The sequence below is a fragment of the Pecten maximus genome, chromosome 13 (genome assembly GCF_902652985.1).
Source record: "Pecten maximus chromosome 13, xPecMax1.1, whole genome shotgun sequence".
Lineage (NCBI taxonomy): Eukaryota > Metazoa > Mollusca > Bivalvia > Pectinida > Pectinidae > Pecten > Pecten maximus.
The window spans coordinates 25,349,373-25,371,392 of NC_047027.1; the positions used below are offsets into that span (position 1 = coordinate 25,349,373).

Consider the following 22,020-nt stretch of genomic DNA (forward strand, 5'->3'; position numbering starts at 1 on the left):
ATTTGTAATATTATAAACTTACTTTTCTCATGAACTGTGAAACTTAGCGAGGCGCTTCCATGTGTGTTGGTTGCAGTGACGTTGTACAGCCCAAACCAGTTCTGTTGTATGCTGGTACGTGTCACTATTGACACAGCGGTTAAATTTTTTGTCTCAAACGTGTTTTGTATCAATACGTTACTTTCCCCATTCTTAAGTTTGGTGAAAGTTGTCGATTCAGGTAGTTGAAAAGTCCACACAAAAGATGGTGATGGATTAGAGGTAAACATTGCTAAAATCGTAAGGTTTTCTGTTGTAGCTAGATCAATCGTTTGGATTTCATCCGGAATCTGATACGGGAGTGGCTTACCTAATATGGGAAAAAATGGTGAAATTAAACGAATTATCTAAGTAAGGACAAATCAACCATACTGTTGTCCCATGTTTATTGTACCAGAATGCTATTAATGTCCTTAATTGCAACAACATTATATCATTTAATGAAGATATTTCAATATTAAAACGAAAGCTTTTACAAAAATTGAAGACATATTTTCCATTTTTGTTTAACGTCCTATTAACAGCCAGGGTCATTTAAGGACGTGCCAGGTTTTGGAGGTGGAGGAAAGGCGGAGTACCCGGAGAAAAACCACCGGCCAACGGTCAGTACCTGGCAACTGCCCCATGTAGGTTTCGAACTCGCAACCCAGTGGTGGAGGGCTAGTGTTAAAGTGTCGGTACACCTTAACCACTCGGCCACCGCGGCCCCTCAGACAGTTGAAACTGGCCCTGACACAATGTCTACCAGACTAACGTGAACTTAACAGCATTATTCTGTGATACATTTTGAATATTTTCTTTAAACGAGCATGAAAACAAATGAAACTTTATTTGTGGTCAAAATCGATTATTTTTTTATAAAACTGAAATTGTGAAAGACTATGTTTCTGTCACTGTCAGTAATAACTGCTTCTATATTGTGCTGTATATTCATTTATTAACATCTTACAGTTAAACAAAAGTAAAAAATATGACTGCGACCTATATCATGTATACAGTTAAATATATTTTTTACTGAAATTATGTGTTTGTATGCAAAAACATGTGCATGTAGCAGTGTACGGTAAAAATGCCAAATTCTGATAAATATGGCACATGTTTTAGATATGTAAACATTGCCAGTTAACTCTACATATAACCTCTAATAAAGTATATATATTTGAAAACTGTACAACATTTGCAACATCAGTTTACTTATCCTTCAGAGCTCTATTAAAGTTTTCTGTGAGTTTTAGAGCTGTGAATACCATGGTAACAGCTTAAAAAATTCCCAAAAACTGCAAAATATTATGATATTTGACCAAAATGGCGCAATTCTCTACACAATTTTTTTTTCTGAAACCTATTTAAAATCAAACATCGCTATCCCAAAGACAGAATTAATCTTGTTTGGACATATGCTGTAAATTAAGTTTTTCCGCTATTTTACCTTTCCTGTGGGCTTCCATTTTTCGCTGTAGGCATATCATAATACAGGAGTTATTTGCTTAACAATAAAATTGCCCATGGCCAGGCTGTCTTAATGTGATGTGCTACCTAATGACACAAACCGTACACAGCCTGTTTTTTCCGCGGATATTATTTAGTAACTGATCTTTGTACTCACAAGTTACGCTGATGCGCAGCACATAAGTTTGCCTTTTCTTTTTACTCGTATTATGATTTTTTTTTTAATTTTTTTTTTTTAATTTTTAGATTTTTCGAACATTTGTATCCTTCGATGAAGGTACATTTATATGTGAACTTCGCATCATACACGCAGGTTACTATATATCAATTAACATGTATGAATCGCCATTTGTATTGTATCACATTGCATATCATTGCTTTATTAATGATCCCCTACCACGATAGACTATACAACTACATACTTGCATAACAGACAACATATTGTATATGAACATTTAATGTATACCTGCCATGTTGAGTGTATAGTCATCACTGTCCACTTGTTTGTTACCATTAGGTAGGTAAAAGTTGGTACGTCTACAGTACCACACAGATCCATGGTCTCCCGTCTGCTGTGGCTGTATGATCCACCGGAACGCTGTACCAAGCCTTACTCCAGACGTTACACAGGAACAGACATCCGGTGTACAGGGGACGGCGGGGCTGACTTTAACGTTGTAACATTGGTCACCACCTATTTGTATACCACCTACTGGAGTAGTGACGTCACGACGGCGGTAAAACTGGACACTATTGGCCTCCTCTGGTACATCACACGTCAGTGTAAACTCAGTCCCAGGGACGGCGTACTCAGACGACCCGGTCAGGGTTACAGTATCTGAATATGAAATTGGATGACACGTTTAATGTGAATGTACCGCTTTTTCATTTAACGAAATGGTTAAGCATTGAGCTGTTACCAAATGGTAATATACAGTCGACATGAATACAAGTCTGGTGACAGATTTATAGAATGTCGCAGGGTAACATAAATCATCAATCTGTCACCCAAATTATATCGACCGTATAATAACAACAGTTCAGTGCGTATGTATACATTCAAAAAGATTATTTTTTATTATTTATTTACTGTAGCATTAGACGTATTTAAATCTACCGCTTACCCTGTCACTGACGTCATCAAGTTCAAATAGCGGAGCAAACGAAATTTTCAAAAGAAATGATATAGTCCCCCGTGTCGTTATCAGTAGCAATGACATACAATGGTTTTGGCATAGATTTAGCTTTAAAACCGTTTTTCTGCGCAATGATATACGGTTATCATTTTGTAGTGATGCGGCATTGAATGGGTATAACTGGATAGACCCGATTCCTCAAAAACACATATGTTTTTATCGTCTTGATATACGTTATTTCGGTAGAAAATCAGCTCTTACATTCTAAATGAAAGTCATCATGATAGAAGGTGAAAATGATTCCAAGGATATTTCGTTCGAAACATATTCCCATCTAATATAACCGGCCATATCAGTGTCGCTAATTAAGCCGACGATGATTTAATTTAACATTGGCTCGATTTCAGAGTAAGATAGGCCTTTGACATCAGTGCTAACAAAAACAAAAAGAGAATAGTAGGCCTATACATAAACAAACGGAAACCATGTTCATAATCCCGATTTTTTCACTATTTTATATAAATCCTGGACTGGTCTTTGGGCAGTGGCTCTCGCCTAATTGTTGTAGGGTGGTAGCTCTCGTCCTACGGCTCTAGGATTGTGACTCTCGTCTTAAGGTTCTAGGGTGGTGGCAATCGCCTTATTGTCCTAGGGAGTGGCTCTCGCCTTATGGTACTATGGCGTTGCTTTTGCCTTACGATTCTAGGGTGTTGGCTCTCGCCTTACGGTTACAGGGCGGTAGTTCTCGCCCAACGACTCTAGGGCGGTGGCTCTCGTTTCACGGTGATGTGGCGGTGGCTCTGGCCATACGGTTCTAGGGCGTTGGCTCTCGTCCTACGGTTCTAGGGTGGTGGCTCCCGCCTTACGATTAGAGGGTGGTGGTTCTCGCCTTACGGTTCTAGGACGGTGGTTTCTCGCCTTACGGTTCTAGGGTGGTGGCTCTCGCTTTACGATTATAGGGCGGTGGCTCTTGCCGTACGGTCCTAAGGCGGTGGCTCTCGTCCTACGGTTCTAGGGTGGTAGCTCTCGCTTAACGGAAATATGGCGGTGGCTCTCACTTTACGATTATTGGGCGGTGGCTCTCGTCCTACGGTCCTAGGGCGGTAGCTCTCTTCTAATGGTCCAAGGGTGGTGGCTCCCACCTTACGGTTCTAGGGCGGTGCCCCTCACCTTACGATTATATGGCGGTGGCTCTCGTCTTACGGTTCAAGGGTGGTGGCTTCGGTCTTGCGGCTTTAGGGTGTTGGCTCTCGTTTTATTGTCATGTGGCGGTGGCGCTGGCCTTACGGTTCTATGGCGGTGGCTCTCGTCCTACAGTTTTAGGTTGGTGGTTCTCGCTTTACGATTATAGGGCGGTGGCTCTCCCGTTACGGTCTTGTGGCGGTGGCACCCACCTAACGGTTCCTGGGCGGTGGCTCTTACCTAACGATTATAGGGCGGTGGCTCTCGTCTTACGGTCATATGGTGGTGGCTATCACCTTACGGTTCTTGGGTGGTGGCTGTCCTCTTACGATCTTTGGGCGGTGGCTCTCGCTTTAATGTTCTAGGGCGGTGGCTCTCGTCCTACGGCTCAAGGGTGGTGACCCTCATCTTACGGTCCTAGGGCGATGGCTCTCGACTTTCGGTTCTAGGGAGTAGCTATCGCCTTATGGTCCTATGGCGTGGCTTTTCCCTTACGATTCTAGGTTCTCGCCTTACGGTCCTGTGGCGGTGGGTCTCGTCTTACGGTCTATATAAACAGTCGGTGTAGTATGGTTGGCTCGCCAGCATACTTTGTACGCAGTGATTGGTTACCTGCTATTTCTAATGTCACCAAGTATAGAGGTAAAATGCAAAACAAATATATATATATTGCAATGCGAATGTAATTGATGAAATCAGAGAGATCCGAATATTTAAACATGATTGTTAAACATTGCTCTGCTATTTCTTGCCCAGTTGCTGTTTTATTTGGTTATGGTTGGAATTCGATAAAATCAGAGAGACATGCGTATGAACAACAGGTTCATAATTGTCCGCTCGTAGACGCACTTAATACATAACTATATATTTCATAAACAATTTATCTCCATAGTTACTCGAGTTTCAGCATACCCATCTTTTTCAAATTTTCCTATTATTCTTTACTAATAAATTAACTGTTTGTCGCTCTTTGTTATAAATGGCTTATGGTGTGATATCCGTTATACAATTATAAACTTTGGAGTGCTAAAGTCATGAAACATTTATTATCATACTATTAGCCTAATCTGTTTTATAAAATATTTAATTTTAGTACAATTCATATGGACAGTAAAACATAAAACACATTTCTGAAATGGCGAATATGTGTAAACATTCGTGTCAAAACGAGAAACATAACTTTGTCTTACCTAAATAAAACTTCATCTAATGTTGAGGCTTCAGTGTTTGATTGAGAAGTCTTAGATACAGTTAATACATTGATTCCATGAATTTACAACTATACTGTTGGTGGCGGTCAGTTAATCAATATGTTTGTTTGCTTGCTTGCTGAGTTTATCGTTCCATGAACAGTCAGTGTCATTTTGAGGCGGACTCTCCTTGTAGTAGTTGATGACTACCTCATTAAAAAAAAACACGGACGTCCAGTCGTATGCCATACAGGATCCGTTAGGGATAAAGTGCCTTCCCAAGGGACCCGACTACGACAGCACAAACCGGTCCGTTTCTCAGCTTATCGATAGCGTAATGGTAACATTACTAATATCCTATGTATGGTGGCATTCTTAACGTCAGTCGTTACATACGCGACCAGCGATGTTTGCCTGAATTCAAACTAATATTCCGGTTTACTTCGAAATGTTTCATATACATATTGATTTTAATATATCACGATTAACATTTAAAGTTAAGGTCAGGAAAATGCTATATTTTGATAATTTCTGGGTTCATCAAATCAGTGAAATATATTTACATCAACAATCCAACAAAATAGATGTACATGTTTTGTTATCTTATACCATAATAGAGGTTTAAATATCTCTCTCCAAATTATGTATTTTGTTTTTAGCTCTTGTATTCATGCTAACATATGGGCTGTAAGGCTTTTGGAATAGTATTCGAATAGCCCACTAAGTGACTCGCACACACTCTATGCTACGAGTTCGGTTATCAAGCCATTTTTTTATATTGGCCCTAATACGCTGCCGTATGTGTGTTATCTGAGAAATGGGATGATAGTGTTTGCTGTTCTGTAATCGTAGTCAGAAAGCGACACCTTTGAACTCATTTACGGGCCCACAATATGTAATGGCGATAACATATTGAGATTTGTGAGGGTTTCACGTGACGTAAAATGTTATTATCCTCAGCAACACAAAACATATCATAACCTGACATAAATGAGTTGTTTAATTTATACAAAAATATATAGCACCCATTTATATGAATTTAGTAATATATACAACTACACCATGCAGCGGTTTCATTCTGTTAGGGTTTGTAACTATTACAAGGTGTTATCTTTGAAAAAAAACAGAAAGAGAAGAACGGACGAATGACGGGCAAACGGCCGATCGGACGGTCGGACAGACAGACAGACAGACAAAGAGACACACAGGTAGCTTTGGTACTGTATATATATATTATAGGCGCTAGGTAAACAGCCAATTGAAACAATTACATTGCATTATCTTTTGCATATTGAAACAACAAATGAACAATATTATGATACATTTGAGGTTCACGTCAACATCTGTATATCTAAACTGTATTAAGGGTATCAGTCTAATGACGTCACTCGGCACGATTTAAATAGACTCACTAAATTTATAAAATAAAAACTACATTTTTTGATATAATGACAGGGTTGATACGAGTAAGTGTACATTCTATACGTACCTGACGGTGATGAGAGTAAGTGTACATTCTATACGTACCTGACGGTGATGAGAGTAAGTGTACATTCTATACGTACCTGACGATGATGAGAGTAAGTGTACATTCTATGCGTACCTGACGATGATGAGAGTAAGTGTACATTCTATGCGTACCTGACGGTGATGAGAGTAAGTGTACATTCTATGCGTACCTGACGATGATGAGAGTAAGTGTACATTCTATACGTACCTGACGATGATGAGAGTAAGTGTACATTCTATACGTACCTGACGATGATGAGAGTAAGTGTACATTCTATACTTACCTGACGGTGATGAGAGTAAGTGTACATTCTATACGTACCTGACGGTGATGAGAGTAAGTGTACATTCTATACGTACCTGACGGTGATGAGAGTAAGTGTACATTCTATACGTACCTGACGGTGATGAGAGTAAGTGTACATTCTATACTTACCTGACGGTGATGAGAGTAAGTGTACATTCTATACGTACCTGACGGTGATGAGAGTAAGTGTACATTCTATACGTACCTGACGGTGATGAGAGTAAGGGTACATTGTATACTTACCTGACGGTGATGAGAGTAAGTGTACATTCTATACGTACCTGACGATGATGAGAGTAAGTGTACATTCTATACGTACCTGACGGTGATGAGAGTAAGGGTACATTCTATACGTACCTGACGGTGATGAGAGTAAGTGTACATTCTATACGTACCTGACGGTGATGAGAGTAAGGGTACATTCTATGCGTACCTGACGGTGATGAGAGTAAGTGTACATTCTATGCGTACCTGACGGTGATGAGAGTAAGTGTACATTCTATACTTACCTGACGGTAATGAGAGTAAGTGTACATTCTATACGTACCTGACGGTGATGAGAGTAAGGGTACATTATATACGTACCTGACGATGATGAGACTGCCAATAGTAGTAAGATGAACCAGTAGATTCTTATGTCACTTTTGGATACAGATACGTGTTGATTCTGTAGGTACATTTTGGACGTATATCTGTTTACGTTCATGTCGTAGGCAAACTTCCTGGTCGGTATACTACTAAATACAACTATAAATAGAATACCCTGTGTCGTAATGTAGGTCTGCTGTCAATCAAAAAAACCACATCACATAATATCCCGTAAATACCAGTAGCCGGAACTATTACAGTGGATTTTTGGTGCGATGAGTAGAGATGTGATTCAAATATCACAACATATGTTATCTGTTAAGAATTAAGATTCAAATTTGACATACAAATCAAATGAATCACTCTTAAAATTTCCATTTCCTCTATTCATTATCGAAACTTTCTAGACAAAATAATTTCCCTACGAAAGGTTATCATGACAGCAGAAAAAAACGAAGAGAACAGAACAGATATAGAACAGAAAAAGGAAATAACAGAAAAGAAAAGTTCTAAAAGGTTTCAGCATAAGAAAAGAAAAAAAGTTTCGAGTAAAAAGTATACCACAACACCGTACAGCCGTTTAATCAAAGAGAAACTGCCAGGAGTGAATATTTGAACTAGTACATTCACAAAACAAATAAACAGATTGCCGAGGTGATTTATACAAAACAAAAAAACAAAAAAAAACGTTATACCGCTGGAGTAATACAAGGAGATAACAGCTTGAACGACGGCCATTTATTTACATTTGTATTTCAAGAAATACATGCATATATATATATATATATATAGAATGTCACATGGTAGAATACATAATATCACATGCCATATCAGTTTGGGGACCCAGTATCAAACACAAGGCTTCGTCACACAAAAGGCTTCGTCACACAAAACGCTTCATTACACAAAAGGCTTCATTACACAAAAGGGTACGGGTTTATAATATGTCCATGTAGTTTAATGAATGCTGCGTCGGTTGTATTTTTACCCGAGATACATAACTCAGGCATCGCTAACTAATTTCATTTTGTATCACACAAAACAATTAAGAAGGCCAATAAGTATGTGAAGAATGCTAACAGGAAACATCAATTCACTTGCACACAAATGTTCGAAACAGCAATGGCATTATTTTGCTTTCAGATCGGCTCAAACACTTTAGCTGAATTTCTACTATGCAGAAAAATACATTCTAAATCAACTAGATATTTAAAAAAAAAAAAACATGCTAAAATAGAGCTGACAGTGGTTAACTAGCTAGCTTTTTATAAGGGAAATTGCCGAATATATTAATAAAATCGATCATATACCGATGGTGCTTTAATCATTAAGAGAGATGAACGATGAATTTATAATCAATTTAGTTGATGAGTTATGTGTTAACATTTCATTGTGCGAGGAGAACGTGATAGGGTATCTCGTGTCACGTTTATGATACTGATTGGTGATTTATATATTTGCTCTATATGACTTGATGCTAGGTACATATATTTATATGTATGTGTTTATGCATTTGAAAACGACAATGAAAGTAAAACAGTCAAGGTTTCATTTCACAAATATAACAACTGGACGATGTCTCCCTTGATCTCCTGTTTCCAACCAGACTTTGATGAAACATCGTCTCACTGAGTTCCATAATGTTGTATAAACACTAATCTCTACCAGCGATGGTAGTATTGATGTATGTCCCTCTGTTACCTGACAAAGAAAGAACTGAATATATACGAGCATGGAAAGATAGATGTGCTTAAGATAGTAAGAAAACATAACCTACTTATATATCACCAAATACGTATCATCATATATATATATATATAGTATACATATGTATAGCATATCAATAGAAATTGTATATTAGCAGTACGATCCTGCATTATCGATGATAATTTGTAAAGAAAGGTTTCTTATCCTTCTCGTAATCTTCCTAAAAGAAATCAATTCACGTACCAGACGTTGTAGTATGAAGTTCTTCATAAACGTTTGGATTCGAACGTCCCTCCAACGACTCGTACTTTCTGTTATTAGAAGGAAATAGTTGTTAATGTATGGTTACATGGTTTATCCGCAACATCAATGTTAAAAAAGAATGATATAAGATATCGTACAAATCACAGCGAATCAAAAGCATTGATAATCTACCTACCCAGCATCTCCTTCATTGTCAGGACCAATTGGGTTAACTGAAAGTACAAATAAAAAATCCGTTAATTTGTTTAATGAATAATAATGAAGCGGTTAGTACATTTAAATGCAAAATGTATAAATATATAAAAATACACACAAAATAGTACAAATCCTCTTCGTATATGCTACCCGATTATATGTTGATAACGTAAAAATGGCCATAGAAGTTCCTAAAAACACTACAATGAGGTAAAAATTCAAATAATGGGATTGTTAACCAGACAAAATATACGAAACCCCTAGTAGCAGCTATACAATATGAGAACTATGATAACGGCGTAGCAACCTCCGAAAACAATCTTGAGGATTAGATATTATAAATTTTAGAACTATGATTACAGTGAAGCAACCTCTGAACAAATCTGAAAACGGACGCTACCGAATTTGAGTCTTAAAAGAGCAGCTAAACTAAAATTTGGTTGCCTCCGGCAGTCAGAATTTCCTTAGATTGCTACGCTGTTTTCATAGTTCTTATATTCATAATATATGAAGACTCAAGCTCAGTTGTCCGATGTCATCGGCAATATTCCTGACATTACATCTCTGAGTTCCGAGACTTAAATTGTGTCCTCTTCCTATTGTCAGATTTATTGGAGGTTGCTACTTTATATTATGTTGGGACGAAATGTCTGTTAAGATTCAGCGTTTTCAAGCACGGGAAACATTTCTTTTTTGACTTAGCGTTCAATCATAGAACATTGATTCTGTACATGTCATTCTAACATCTGCCTTCGGCCCAAGAAAGCTTCAGGTTTCATTTTTTTTCAACTGCCATATAGATTACTCTTGCTGTATCTTATTGTATTTCTAGTACTGTTCATATATCTTGTGAATGTGTTTGTTTTCATTGTGTCTTGATGAAGGGGCGAATTACCTCGAAAATGTGCCACACGGTTGGAATTACCATAAATATACCCATACATATATATATATAATATGCATTAAACACCGAATGCGTGTGCTTCTTAATCTATATGACACTATGCCTTACCATGATGATGTCCTCCGATTTCAGAATACACGGACGGCTTGGCAACCTCATTAGTATCAAGTTGTTAATATGAAGATCTGTATTATATTTAAATAAAAACAAATGTGTAAAATACTGTTGTTATCGTGATACACTTATTCGAAAGATACACAAATAATTATATTTAAAGCTGATATGGTCTACGGTTGTCGGTTTACCGTTTATTTCCGCTTTGAGGTCTGCCACCTGTAAGAAAAAATGGTAATAAACACTTAACTCGAAAATACATTTTCGTTTAGTAAGATGCGAACAGAAGAAACCGTTTGGTTGTGCTTAGTTGTACAATATACACTAAACCATTAAGACTCAAAGAAGCATTAACTGTTACAAATAATTGATAGAAACATCATGTTAAATGTAAATATATGATGATAATATAAACATCATAAGTAGCGTATTGATAATAAGAAATTACCTCGATCCGAAAGTTGCATATCCTGGCATTCCTTCTGTTTTGGAAGCTGACTTTTTCTGCAACAATAAAGTAGACAAAAGATTGTATAACTGATCTTTCCAGTCAATCGCCTGGCTGTTTTTGGAAGCATGAGGTTTTACAAGAATACCCATTTAGGGCAACATGATTAATATCGCTTTTTTAATGTGAAATGATGCATACTCTATAATAGCGTTTATTGTTTTGATCTTAATGAATCACATTAAACAGACGTGCGCATAAATAAAAAAAAGTCGTGGAAACGCAATTGGCAGATGAGGTCCCGACTTAACATGCTGATTTCTAAAATGCGAAAACAAAATTATTGTACAGATGATTGAAGAGTTCCTGGGAAAACGATATTACAATTTATGCATCGGATGCATCGAAAAGAAGTGATACGGCCATTGAGTGGTTATCCATTTCAGTTTTCTGAACTTTTAAAGGTTACGATGAATAAGGATGCTCTAAATACTTGATCAAACATTGTTCATGAAGGGTATTATTTCTTTATAGTTATGTAATAAAACGGAGAAAAACAAACATCAAAATTGACACTCTTAATATATAATACTCGCCTAAATATATATGTTACTGGCATCTGCTTACCTATGACATAGTCTTCCATTTCCTGCAAAATGAGATAATCTGTTAACTAGTTCATACATCTTCATATTTCACTATTTTAACGACTGTTTAGTAACTATTCAATAACATTAATGTGTAGATTAGTTACCTGTCGTTAAAACGACAATGTAGTGCACAGTATGAGAACTTACGTGTGAAATATAGCAGGATATCAACCGAGAACAAAAGCGTGAGAACGCCAGTGACTGCCAGAACAACTCCTGCGACATGCATACTGTCAGCTCCACTGGAACATGCTGTATCAAACAAAAGATTATATTTTATTTCTATCAACATGGATTCACTCTTTTTTCATGTTGTCTCAAGAACAACTCAGGTAATAACATACGGGTGCAGAAGCTGTGAGGACGATACGCGCAGGAATTTGTCATGTTTCGTGCGAACAGTAAACTGTATCATGCTGTCGTCAATTGATAAGTCCCCGTTAAAAACACGTAGACGCTAAGAAATGAAGTACTAACTGTTATCGAAAATATAATTGAAAATGGTATGCATGTAATGTATATGTTCATCAGTTGACGACAAAGATATCTTCAAGGTGATTCAATATACATACCAAGAAAGCTGTGACCGTGTACAATATCTCATATAGTCATATTTTGCTTTTTAGTGTTTACATGCTATCCTTAACGAATTAGTCATTGCCATTGTTGTAACAGTTTAATAATAAGGTACTTTGAAATGGAAAATATGCAATGGTATTTGCTATATACTTACGTGAATAAACAGTACAGCCGACAGCATCTGCCGATGTTGTGTTTCCATACTTATTGTACGCTACAACCTTAAAGAAATACGCATGGCCTCCATCCAGATTGTCTATGATTTGACTATACACGTCACTTCCGTCAGTGTGTTTTGTAATCATCACTGGATAAACTTCTTGTGAGTTTAGAAACCTGTCTGTGCTGAACATAACATGGTAATACTGAGAGTCCCCTCCGTCACTCCACGATACCTCAGCAGAACTGGCATCAGTACAGCCAATTAACAGACTGTTTGGGATTCCTGGGTTCACTGTAATATCGAAAAGAATGAAGAGGTGTTATTCATGTTACCATATTATCCATGTCATTTGCGTTATGCTACATGAACATAAAATGAACGGTATCTGTACAATATTGTTTACGCCATACATTATTCTATTCAGATGATGTCGAATTATCTAACTTAATAACTTCAAATCATGAAAAAATATACTTGTGAATCCCGTATCTAAACTATAGTATACTAACAAGAACATACTGCGTTCTGAGACATCAACACATTTTCTATTAAAAAAATAGATTTTGAAGAACTTGTAACATATTCTGCGGGCCCTCTTCTTTAACATATCTCTTTCATGCAGACTTTTGCTTCCCATACTTTTTTCCAAACTAGGAAACGACATAAAAAAATCAATGTTTGGAGATACTGCCTAGGCTATATTTCGCTAAAACATTGTACGAAAGTTAAACAAAATAATACATTTTACAGTCTTAAACTGCTTAATGTCAATAGAAGGCGGGTAAATACTCTGAAATAACTATAAAAAAAAACAACACACACACCGTATGATACCGGTTAGTAATTTTAAGATTTGCTGTTCGTATCTTGTCAATATTCTAAAAGACGATACATAAATTAGGTGGATTTAAAAATTCACGATATGAACCTTCCAAGTATTATATTATAGAACTATTGTTCAGATAGAAGTCATTATGATATTCAGCTATTGCTATCGATTTCACTCGATAGTTGCATGACTTTCCATTACGTTTGGGAAATCGGATTATGTTTTTTCCATAGAACTATGCAATCATCCAGAATTCCTATACTTCACTGGCTAAAATGTAATAGATATCAATATAACATAAACAGGACGTGCATAAAACAAAGATTATTTCAGTTTTTGATTCCTGAACTAACGTTCTGAAAAAACAACACAAACCTACGAAAAAACATCATTAGACCATAATTATTTTCTATCGATGTATGTTCATGATGTAATACATATGACAAAGGCGTATTATATCGTAAAGTATGCACACACAGCGTGATACGAAATAGACACGATCTACGTCATCAGAATTATTCCGCCAAACAGTAATTATGGTATCTGCTGTTGTGATTAACGTCTTTGTATCTGACTCAATTACACTGTATGGTAATACTGGTTATTATAGTTACTTACACTGTACAGTAACACTGGTTATTATAGTCGACTCTCCGACAACATTCCTAGCAGTACACCTGTACGTCCCGTGTTCTGATCTGTCCAGTTGTCCTAGTGACAACACAGGTGAGACAGTAAAGTTGGTGTTGTCCGGTCGTGTCCAGACAAAGGTACAGCCAGGTCTACAGTCCGCTGTACAGGTGATGTCCGGTAACGTGTCCCCCTCTGTCCTGGTGTAGGTAGTGTCCGGCGGAGACAGGGCTATGGAGGTACCGGGGCTATCTGTAATGTTTACATATAACCCTCTATCAAAATATTACTTATATCAGACCCTTCTCTCTGTATACAACCTTGCAATGTTGACAATCAATCCTTATATTTACGTTAACAAAATTGAAAACTTCTACACCAGATTGCAAAATTCGGGCACAACGATGTGACGAAAGTATGTCATTTTGTAACATTGTTATACTGATCGTACATGTGTTCTTGGAACAGCAGACAGACAGCTATTCTCGTCGTCAAGGCAACACAAAATATAGTCCCATACACGTTTTGATTATTACAATGTTGATACACATCAATACGACATTTTCAAGGTTAAATATTCATTTATAACAAATATTCATGATATTGTATGATAAAAACTTAGCAATACCCATATCAATACGAATTTAAAGTGCAGAGTTGACAGTATAGTATGTGTGTGTTTTGGTCACTCGAGATACAGGGACTCGGTTAAAAAATGAGCACAAGGTTAACGTGACAACAGCTGTTCAGTAAAATATCACAACATTAGAAATATACAGAGTTGATATACTCTCTAAAGCCTTGAACAATGGATTTTCGAAGGTTTTATAATTTGAATGAATGTTGGATTTTTAGTCTTTCGATCATTTATAGATGTCATATGTTACTCAAAATTTAACGCCGAACCCCTGTGACCGTATGTGATGCAGTCTAATAGCCGGGAACAATGTGGATTTTAGTCGTAGGTTAACTGATGATGTACATTTTGCTCTTGAAATATTGGATTTCATTGCCGTACTGACGTTTTGGGATGTAAATTCTGATAATAGTAAGTAAAGAAACATTGATTTGAAAACTGCGGTATTCGACAGCTGGAAACTTGTGTCCTCAATATGTTTAGATTGAGTCAAATTACGACAATAATGTGTCCCTGTGCTCGATATACCATATAGCTGCTACATACTATTTTGTGTTGTTATATAGAGTTAAAATTGAGGTTTGTTTCTGTGACTACTAAAATGGTATCAAGAATGGCATTCGAGATACAGCTAACGTTAGACCTACTGCGCTACGTAGGTCATGAGCTCGGTGCTATCGAGAGTGTCAGTGTTCTGTCAGATCCTGTTTTCTAAACTGTCTGTATAATACTGGCATTTTTATTAGCACATAAATCGGCTATTCCACTTGTGTTTATATACGTTTATAACAACGTTACACAATTCACAAAATGAAAGTGCATTCAAGTCTGAGGTGGTACAGAACTCGATCGCCATTGTAAACTCAGTGAATGTATTCACACGCCGGCAAGAAAGTGATCCGTCTCTCAGAACAGAAGCATGCGACCTGATCTGGGTTTACTATGTTCATTGAGGTGGAGCGAGGTGAAAATGTAAATATTATGGAATGTATGTGTTAATTAAATATAGTCATAACAATGAAACACATTATGATGTGATAATATGATAATATCGATACTTGACTGCAATTTATACCAATTAGGAAGAGTGAAGGATGTAAAATCCCATAATCCATTATTGATCAGTATCTGTAACAGTTAATATTTGTTTTCCACTGTTTACTTGATGACCTAGTAATTGGAGTTGAAACATTTCCAATGAAAAAGTAAATACGTACAATCTACAATGACGTTGACATTGATGCTGACGTCACTCCCGTACCCATTACTGGCCGTACACCTGTATACGCCCCCCTGACCACGCTGTATGTTGGTGAGCTGGAGACCTGACCCTGTTATATAGGACTGTCCATCCTTTGTCCAGCTGTAGGTACAGGCCGGGTTACAGTCAGCAGAACACGTGATGGTGGGGATAGTCTGTCCCTCTGTAGGAGTGTAGGTCACAGTTGGTGGAGTCAGATTTACGGTTGACGGTCCGTCTGGAATGAATCGAAAAACAAAAGAAGTATTCGACCTATTGTGTACATTTATGAAAACCTATGCATTTATTGTTATATACTCTTTTTTTTTTTTTTTTTTTTTTTCATTTCCCCCCTCATTCTAACGAACACGGATATTCTGTATTTTATATTGTGTTATTGAAAAAAAGTTCGATGAAAACTATCATCGGTCCGAGATGTATTCTCTTAGTCAGAAAGCGAATGTTAATAGCCCCCTCTTAAATGTTTAAATGCTCGTTTTGATTAAATCCATCAATACACAAACTTATATTCCATGTGTCTGATATGAGGACTCAGTGATACTTTCCGTGTATTATGGTGGCATGGATCTGCCGTCACATAACGAGATAATTTTGTCAACATAGCGAGATAAAAATATCATATAACGAGATAATAAAACGACATAGCGAGATAAAACAACCGACATAGCGAGATAATTCAATGCGTTTACGAAGTCACTATCTCGACATCTCGCCGCATTAGATGCTACTGCTGTCATGGATTTTTTTCTTGTCAACGTCACGTGACCCCAATTCTTCGGAAATTTTTAAGCAAGGACGTCAAAGAAGATTTATAAGCTAAGATAGTTGATTTTCATATATATGCATTATACATACACTGTACAGTAACACTTGTTGTCATAGTCGACTCCCCGACAACATTCCTAGCAGTACACCTGTACGTCCCGTGTTCTGATCTGTCCAGTTGTCCTAGTGACAACACAGGTGAGACAGTAAAGTTGGTGTTGTCCGGTCGTGTCCAGACAAAGGTACAGCCAGGTCTACAGTCCGCTGTACAGGTGATGTCCGGTAACGTGTCCCCCTCTGTCCTGGTGTAGGTAGTGTCCGGCGGAGACAGGGCTATGGAGGTACCGGGGCTATCTGTAATGTTTACATATAACCCTCTATCAAAATATTACTTATATCAGACCCTTCTCTCTGTATACAACCTTGCAATGTTGACAATCAATCCTTATATTTACGTTAACAAAATTGAAAACTTCTACACCAGATTGCAAAATTCGGGCACAACGATGTGACGAAAGTATGTCATTTTGTAACATTGTTATACTGATCGTACATGTGTTCTTGGAACAGCAGACAGACAGCTATTCTCGTCGTCAAGGCAACACAAAATATAGTCCCATACACGTTTTGATTATTACAATGTTGATACACATCAATACGACATTTTCAAGGTTAAATATTCATTTATAACAAATATTCATGATATTGTATGATAAAAACTTAGCAATACCCATATCAATACGAATTTAAAGTGCAGAGTTGACAGTATAGTATGTGTGTGTTTTGGTCACTCGAGATACAGGGACTCGGTTAAAAAATGAGCACAAGGTTAACGTGACAACAGCTGTTCAGTAAAATATCACAACATTAGAAATATACAGAGTTGATATACTCTCTAAAGCCTTGAACAATGGATTTTCGAAGGTTTTATAATTTGAATGAATGTTGGATTTTTAGTCTTTCGATCATTTATAGATGTCATATGTTACTCAAAATTTAACGCCGAACCCCTGTGACCGTATGTGATGCAGTCTAATAGCCGGGAACAATGTGGATTTTAGTCGTAGGTTAACTGATGATGTACATTTTGCTCTTGAAATATTGGATTTCATTGCCGTACTGACGTTTTGGGATGTAAATTCTGATAATAGTAAGTAAAGAAACATTGATTTGAAAACTGCGGTATTCGACAGCTGGAAACTTGTGTCCTCAATATGTTTAGATTGAGTCAAATTACGACAATAATGTGTCCCTGTGCTCGATATACCATATAGCTGCTACATACTATTTTGTGTTGTTATATAGAGTTAAAATTGAGGTTTGTTTCTGTGACTACTAAAATGGTATCAAGAATGGCATTCGAGATACAGCTAACGTTAGACCTACTGCGCTACGTAGGTCATGAGCTCGGTGCTATCGAGAGTGTCAGTGTTCTGTCAGATCCTGTTTTCTAAACTGTCTGTATAATACTGGCATTTTTATTAGCACATAAATCGGCTATTCCACTTGTGTTTATATACGTTTATAACAACGTTACACAATTCACAAAATGAAAGTGCATTCAAGTCTGAGGTGGTACAGAACTCGATCGCCATTGTAAACTCAGTGAATGTATTCACACGCCGGCAAGAAAGTGATCCGTCTCTCAGAACAGAAGCATGCGACCTGATCTGGGTTTACTATGTTCATTGAGGTGGAGCGAGGTGAAAATGTAAATATTATGGAATGTATGTGTTAATTAAATATAGTCATAACAATGAAACACATTATGATGTGATAATATGATAATATCGATACTTGACTGCAATTTATACCAATTAGGAAGAGTGAAGGATGTAAAATCCCATAATCCATTATTGATCAGTATCTGTAACAGTTAATATTTGTTTTCCACTGTTTACTTGATGACCTAGTAATTGGAGTTGAAACATTTCCAATGAAAAAGTAAATACGTACAATCTACAATGACGTTGACATTGATGCTGACGTCACTCCCGTACCCATTACTGGCCGTACACCTGTATACGCCCCCCTGACCACGCTGTATGTTGGTGAGCTGGAGACCTGACCCTGTTATATAGGACTGTCCATCCTTTGTCCAGCTGTAGGTACAGGCCGGGTTACAGTCAGCAGAACACGTGATGGTGGGGATAGTCTGTCCCTCTGTAGGAGTGTAGGTCACAGTTGGTGGAGTCAGATTTACGGTTGACGGTCCGTCTGGAATGAATCGAAAAACAAAAGAAGTATTCGACCTATTGTGTACATTTATGAAAACCTATGCATTTATTGTTATATACTCTTTTTTTTTTTTTTTTTTTCATTTCCCCCCTCATTCTAACGAACACGGATATTCTGTATTTTATATTGTGTTATTGAAAAAAAGTTCGATGAAAACTATCATCGGTCCGAGATGTATTCTCTTAGTCAGAAAGCGAATGTTAATAGCCCCCTCTTAAATGTTTAAATGCTCGTTTTGATTAAATCCATCAATACACAAACTTATATTCCATGTGTCTGATATGAGGACTCAGTGATACTTTCCGTGTATTATGGTGGCATGGATCTGCCGTCACATAACGAGATAATTTTGTCAACATAGCGAGATAAAAATATCATATAACGAGATAATAAAACGACATAGCGAGATAAAACAACCGACATAGCGAGATAATTCAATGCGTTTACGAAGTCACTATCTCGACATCTCGCCGCATTAGATGCTACTGCTGTCATGGATTTTTTTCTTGTCAACGTCACGTGACCCCAATTCTTCGGAAATTTTTAAGCAAGGACGTCAAAGAAGATTTATAAGCTAAGATAGTTGATTTTCATATATATGCATTATACATACACTGTACAGTAACACTTGTTGTCATAGTCGACTCCCCGACAACATTCCTAGCAGTACACCTGTACGTCCCGTGTTCTGATCTGTCCAGTTGTCCTAGTGACAACACAGGTGAGACAGTAAAGTTGGTGTTGTCCGGTCGTGTCCAGACAAAGGTACAGCCAGGTCTACAGTCCGCTGTACAGGTGATGTCCGGTAACGTGTCCCCCTCTGTCCTGGTGTAGGTAGTGTCCGGCGGAGACAGGGCTATGGAGGTACCGGGGCTATCTGTAATGTTTACATATAACCCTCTATCAAAATATTACTTATATCAGACCCTTCTCTCTGTATACAACCTTGCAATGTTGACAATCAATCCTTATATTTACGTTAACAAAATTGAAAACTTCTACACCAGATTGCAAAATTCGGGCACAACGATGTGACGAAAGTATGTCATTTTGTAACATTGTTATACTGATCGTACATGTGTTCTTGGAACAGCAGACAGACAGCTATTCTCGTCGTCAAGGCAACACAAAATATAGTCCCATACACGTTTTGATTATTACAATGTTGATACACATCAATACGACATTTTCAAGGTTAAATATTCATTTATAACAAATATTCATGATATTGTATGATAAAAACTTAGCAATACCCATATCAATACGAATTTAAAGTGCAGAGTTGACAGTATAGTATGTGTGTGTTTTGGTCACTCGAGATACAGGGACTCGGTTAAAAAATGAGCACAAGGTTAACGTGACAACAGCTGTTCAGTAAAATATCACAACATTAGAAATATACAGAGTTGATATACTCTCTAAAGCCTTGAACAATGGATTTTCGAAGGTTTTATAATTTGAATGAATGTTGGATTTTTAGTCTTTCGATCATTTATAGATGTCATATGTTACTCAAAATTTAACGCCGAACCCCTGTGACCGTATGTGATGCAGTCTAATAGCCGGGAACAATGTGGATTTTAGTCGTAGGTTAACTGATGATGTACATTTTGCTCTTGAAATATTGGATTTCATTGCCGTACTGACGTTTTGGGATGTAAATTCTGATAATAGTAAGTAAAGAAACATTGATTTGAAAACTGCGGTATTCGACAGCTGGAAACTTGTGTCCTCAATATGTTTAGATTGAGTCAAATTACGACAATAATGTGTCCCTGTGCTCGATATACCATATAGCTGCTACATACTATTTTGTGTTGTTATATAGAGTTAAAATTGAGGTTTGTTTCTGTGACTACTAAAATGGTATCAAGAATGGCATTCGAGATACAGCTAACGTTAGACCTACTGCGCTACGTAGGTCATGAGCTCGGTGCTATCGAGAGTGTCAGTGTTCTGTCAGATCCTGTTTTCTAAACTGTCTGTATAATACTGGCATTTTTATTAGCACATAAATCGGCTATTCCACTTGTGTTTATATACGTTTATAACAACGTTACACAATTCACAAAATGAAAGTGCATTCAAGTCTGAGGTGGTACAGAACTCGATCGCCATTGTAAACTCAGTGAATGTATTCACACGCCGGCAAGAAAGTGATCCGTCTCTCAGAACAGAAGCATGCGACCTGATCTGGGTTTACTATGTTCATTGAGGTGGAGCGAGGTGAAAATGTAAATATTATGGAATGTATGTGTTAATTAAATATAGTCATAACAATGAAACACATTATGATGTGATAATATGATAATATCGATACTTGACTGCAATTTATACCAATTAGGAAGAGTGAAGGATGTAAAATCCCATAATCCATTATTGATCAGTATCTGTAACAGTTAATATTTGTTTTCCACTGTTTACTTGATGACCTAGTAATTGGAGTTGAAACATTTCCAATGAAAAAGTAAATACGTACAATCTACAATGACGTTGACATTGATGCTGACGTCACTCCCGTACCCATTACTGGCCGTACACCTGTATACGCCCCCCTGACCACGCTGTATGTTGGTGAGCTGGAGACCTGACCCTGTTATATAGGACTGTCCATCCTTTGTCCAGCTGTAGGTACAGGCCGGGTTACAGTCAGCAGAACACGTGATGGTGGGGATAGTCTGTCCCTCTGTAGGAGTGTAGGTCACAGTTGGTGGAGTCAGATTTACGGTTGACGGTCCGTCTGGAATGAATCGAAAAACAAAAGAAGTATTCGACCTATTGTGTACATTTATGAAAACCTATGCATTTATTGTTATATACTCTTTTTTTTTTTTTTTTTTTTTCATTTCCCCCCTCATTCTAACGAACACGGATATTCTGTATTTTATATTGTGTTATTGAAAAAAAGTTCGATGAAAACTATCATCGGTCCGAGATGTATTCTCTTAGTCAGAAAGCGAATGTTAATAGCCCCCTCTTAAATGTTTAAATGCTCGTTTTGATTAAATCCATCAATACACAAACTTATATTCCATGTGTCTGATATGAGGACTCAGTGATACTTTCCGTGTATTATGGTGGCATGGATCTGCCGTCACATAACGAGATAATTTTGTCAACATAGCGAGATAAAAATATCATATAACGAGATAATAAAACGACATAGCGAGATAAAACAACCGACATAGCGAGATAATTCAATGCGTTTACGAAGTCACTATCTCGACATCTCGCCG

The 22,020-nt window shown here is 37.3% G+C and overlaps 3 protein-coding genes and 1 long non-coding RNA gene across 4 annotated transcripts in view; all 4 read right to left on the reverse strand.

Moving 5' to 3' along the window:
• Positions 1-22,020, reverse strand: part of LOC117340576 — a 145,425-nt gene that overhangs the window by 20,227 nt on the left and 103,178 nt on the right. The window lies entirely within an intron of this gene.
• LOC117341541 lies at positions 1,741-7,529 on the reverse strand. Its single transcript, XM_033903413.1, has 2 exons — positions 7,398-7,529; positions 1,741-2,326 (listed from the first exon to the last, which is right to left on the reverse strand). Exons 1-2 carry the CDS (start codon positions 7,516-7,518, stop codon positions 1,944-1,946), a joined length of 504 nt encoding a protein of 167 aa, XP_033759304.1. The 5' UTR covers positions 7,519-7,529; the 3' UTR covers positions 1,741-1,943.
• Positions 8,243-10,635, reverse strand: LOC117341542. The gene is made up of 4 exons (XM_033903414.1): positions 10,579-10,635; positions 9,547-9,583; positions 9,351-9,418; positions 8,243-9,101 (listed from the first exon to the last, which is right to left on the reverse strand). Exons 1-4 carry the CDS (start codon positions 10,627-10,629, stop codon positions 8,949-8,951), a joined length of 309 nt encoding a protein of 102 aa, XP_033759305.1. The 5' UTR covers positions 10,630-10,635; the 3' UTR covers positions 8,243-8,948.
• LOC117341548 lies at positions 11,031-11,946 on the reverse strand. Its single transcript, XR_004535661.1, has 3 exons — positions 11,830-11,946; positions 11,660-11,681; positions 11,031-11,088 (listed from the first exon to the last, which is right to left on the reverse strand). It is a non-coding gene; the product is annotated as an uncharacterized LOC117341548 (long non-coding RNA).

Excerpts from the sequence above, each read along its gene's own strand:
- LOC117341541 (XM_033903413.1), bottom strand. The coding sequence starts at position 7,518 with ATGAACGTAAACAGATATACGTCCAAAATGTACCTACAGAATCAACAC. Across the intron at positions 2,327-7,397 it reads GGCAGTCTCATCATCGTCAG|ATACTGTAACCCTGACCGGG; the intron begins GTACGTATATAA and ends TTTCATATTCAG.
- LOC117341542 (XM_033903414.1), bottom strand. The coding sequence starts at position 10,629 with ATGAGGTTGCCAAGCCGTCCGTGTATTCTGAAATCGGAGGACATCATC. Across the intron at positions 9,584-10,578 it reads AATCGGAGGACATCATCATG|TTAACCCAATTGGTCCTGAC; the intron begins GTAAGGCATAGT and ends TTGTACTTTCAG. Across the intron at positions 9,102-9,350 it reads ACTTCATACTACAACGTCTG|GTAACAGAGGGACATACATC; the intron begins GTACGTGAATTG and ends TTTCTTTGTCAG.